This window comes from Salmo salar, chromosome ssa09 (genome assembly GCF_905237065.1).
Source record: "Salmo salar chromosome ssa09, Ssal_v3.1, whole genome shotgun sequence".
Taxonomy (NCBI): Eukaryota; Metazoa; Chordata; class Actinopteri; order Salmoniformes; family Salmonidae; genus Salmo; species Salmo salar.
In genome coordinates this window covers 153,368,719-153,372,284 of record NC_059450.1, presented here as the reverse complement: position 1 = coordinate 153,372,284, position 3,566 = coordinate 153,368,719, and the positions used below count along the sequence as shown (strand labels likewise).

The 3,566-nt window shown below is 46.2% G+C and overlaps 1 protein-coding gene across 2 annotated transcripts; it reads left to right on the top strand.

The window, feature by feature from the left end:
• Positions 1-646: 646 nt before the first annotated feature.
• LOC106613302 (ras-related protein Rap-2b) lies at positions 647-2,973 on the top strand. Of its 2 annotated transcripts, none has more exons than XM_014215391.2 (2): positions 647-1,561; positions 1,937-2,973. In XM_014215391.2, the coding sequence occupies exon 1, from the start codon at positions 962-964 to the stop codon at positions 1,511-1,513; it is 552 nt and encodes a 183-aa protein (XP_014070866.1). In that variant the 5' UTR covers positions 647-961; the 3' UTR covers positions 1,514-1,561; positions 1,937-2,973. The 2 variants fall into 2 exon arrangements, with proteins under 2 accessions (XP_014070866.1, XP_014070865.1); XM_014215390.2 differs by having other exon boundaries at positions 648-1,561; positions 1,926-2,973.
• The last annotated feature ends 593 nt before the right edge of the window (positions 2,974-3,566 follow it).

Here is a 3,566-nt window from a genome sequence, read left to right as displayed (position 1 = left end):
GTCCGACTGAGCCTTCCCTGTAGCTCAGTTGGTAGAGCATGGTGTTTGCAACGCCAGGGTTGTGGGTTCGATTCCCACGGGGGGCCAGCACAGAAAAAAATGTATGAAATTGTATGAAATGTATGCATTCACTACTGTAAGTCGCTCTGGATAAGAGCGTCTGCTAAATGACTAAAATGTTAAACATTTAAAAAATTTGTAACCTAGGCCTAAAAATGCAATGAGTCAAACGGTGTGACTCAAGCTTTAACCATGCATGCCAAAGGTGTGCCAATAAAACGGAGCAGCAGACTCCAGACGGTGGCCAGGGTGTGTGTCTCTGCGCCTTTAATAAAACGGAGCAGCAGACTCCCGACAGTGGCCAGGGTGTGTGTCTGCGCCTTTAATAAAAAGGAGCAGCAGACTCCAGACGGTGGCCAGGGTGTGTGTCTGCGCCTTTAATAAAACGGAGCAGCAGACTCCCGACAGTGGCCAGGGTGTGTGTCTGCGCCTTTAATAAAACGGAGCAGCAGACTCCCGACAGTGGCCAGGGTGTGTGTCTGCGCCTTTAATAAAACGGAGCAGCAGACTCCCGACAGTGGCCAGGGTGTGTGTCTGCGCCTTTAATAAAACGGAGCAGCCGACTCTTGATTTTATGACGTAAAGACGTTGGCTACGTACTGTAGAGTGTGGGCAGGAAGAGAGCGCACGGTGGCAACTCAAAGAACAGACTTTGGGCAAGATTCAGAAACCGGTGGAGCTCAACATGTCACATTTCTAATGCTGAGTTATGGTCGGAACCAAACCTACTCTCACCCGAACACCGATCGTGCACGACTAGTCCTCGAAACTTGTAGATTTGGGACGAAAACTACGACCGGAGGCACAACGGCGTCGCTGCTTGCAGTTTGAAACACAGCAGGGCGGCTTGGCGGACGGAGTGCGCGTTCGAGAGGAAGAGAGGAGACTTTTTTTCAGAACCATGAGAGAATACAAAGTGGTGGTTCTCGGATCTGGCGGGGTTGGCAAATCCGCATTGACTGTGCAATTTGTAACGGGATCCTTTATAGAGAAATATGATCCCACGATAGAGGATTTCTACCGAAAGGAGATCGAGGTGGACTCGTCGCCTTCCGTTCTGGAGATACTGGACACGGCGGGGACCGAACAGTTCGCCTCCATGCGAGACCTGTACATAAAAAACGGGCAGGGCTTCATCCTAGTCTACAGCTTGGTCAACCAACAAAGCTTCCAAGACATCAAACCAATGAGGGATCAGATCATTCGGGTGAAACGGTACGAGAGGGTGCCGATGATTCTGGTCGGGAATAAAGTGGACCTGGAGGGCGAGAGGGAGGTCTCGTCCGGGGACGGGAAAGCACTGGCGGATGAGTGGAATTGCCCGTTTATGGAAACTTCAGCCAAAAATAAAGGCTCGGTGGACGAACTGTTTGCAGAAATTGTCAGACAGATGAACTATGCTTCATCACCAGGCAGAAACGACCAGTGCTGCTCGTCTTGTGTTATTCTTTAAAAGGAGAATCTAAGTTCAATCTTTTCACATTTCTTACATTTGCAAATGGTGAGTGAACCCATCCTAATACTAATCTAAACTTAAAGAAACAATACTCGAGGAAACTAATACGTTTTGCTTGAAGACAAAAACAGACCCATTTTGAACAATACTTTGGTGTTAACTGTTAACTGTCGTTAGTATTGGAAAGTGTCATATACAATGTGTTACACAGGCTTCGAAAATACAGAAATCTCATCTATACCAGTGTTTACATGGCAGAGTACTTGAATGTTCTGGGAAAATGGCTACAATTTCAAACAACGGGCACTTGCATCCTTGGAAAAAGAGTTTGCCCAGTGCTCTGTTGAGATGTTCAATGTAAGCTGACGTTTTTAGTTCACCATATATATATATATTTTTTCCTTTGGAGGTGTGTTGCAGGTAGTCTGTACTGTTGAATTCTTCTAAGTGGCTCACCTTGGACTGAATTAAGGAATTCCGTGAGGGAGGAGGGGAGCAGGGATGGTGGGGGCCACTCTTCAGGAATTCCGCTCAGCTGGAGTATGGTTGCAGCAAACTCAATGTACACCATCGATGTCAACAGCTGAGTTGGCAACCCCTGTCTCAGCTTGCGCTCCCAGCTGGAACTTCTCCCCAACGGCAGAGACGTTGAGACTGGGACCTGAAACGCTATGGATATTCCTTTTATGAAAAGAGGATATGACTAGAAAAGCATATTTTGTTAATTGCTGCACATTTTGTTTTTTGGGGGGGGGTGTGTGGAGTTGAGGGTTAGGTGACATTTGTCCCATCCTCATGGAGTTATGTTCTGTGACCACAACACACAAAATGTATGTTTTTCTAAGTCAGTGAGGTTAGAATTGGACACCACTTTTGTGGAGTGTTATGATGAGTGCCACCCGTTTTATAATTTTTTTTCTCCTTCAACATGTGCGAGGACATTATGTTACTGACGGACAGACGGCGACCCGACCGCCTTTGCATCGAGTGCCTTTCCAAAACAGCTGTTGAAACGCAGTGCCAACCTGAGAGTGTTGCCACAAGAATCCCACAACATGGCAATCCACAAAGTTCTTAACTGTTGCTCTGGATAATCTCTTGGGAGTTGGAGAAGAAGGAACAATGTAACAACAAGCCTTTTGATAAAGGAATGGTGTTTGTCATCTATTTTGTTTTTTGGCCTTTTGAAAACTATGATGTTTTGTTGTTGTAATTTCTGTCATGGGTTTAAATTGAAATCCACAGGTACTGGATCATTCTGACTTAACCACACCAAACGCTTCTTCCAGACCACTTCAATGAAAGGAATTCTATGTTTGTTTTTATTTTTAAAAGAAAATGTGATTTACCATTAAAGTCTAACCCGATTGTAAGTTTGATTTCAGACCAGCCTTTTAACAGCTGTCTGTCTGTTTTTAAAAATACTTTTAATACAAATTGCATTTTTTTTAAACGCCGTTGTTGTTTTTTCTCTCTCTTTGTAAGTGTGTCTGTTCTCAGCTAAATCACATCCATTATATTGGGCAGTCTGCTCTCTCTAGGTTACCAGTAGGGCAGTCTGCTCTCTCTAGGTTACCAGTAGGGCAGTCTGCTCTCTCTAGGTTACCAGTAGGGCAGTCTGCTCTCTCTCTCTAGGTTACCAGTAGGGCAGTCTGCTCTCTCTCTCTAGGTTACCAGTAGGGCAGTCTGCTCTCTCTCTCTAGGTTACCAGTAGGGCAGTCTGCTCTCTCTCTCTAGGTTACCAGTAGGGCAGTCTGCTCTCTCTCTCTAGGTTACCAGTAGGGCAGTCTGCTCTCTCTCTAGGTTACCAGTAGGGCAGTCTGCTCTCTCTTTCTAGGTTACCAGTAGGGCAGTCTGCTCTCTCTCTCTAGGTTACCAGTAGGGCAGTCTGCTCTCTCTCTCTAGGTTACCAGTAGGGCAGTCTGCTCTCTCTCTCTAGGTTACCAGTAGGGCAGTCTGCTCTCTCTCTCTAGGTTACCAGTAGGGCAGTCTGCTCTCTCTCTCAGGTTACCAGTAGGGCAGTCTGCTCTCTCTCTCTAGGTTACCAGTA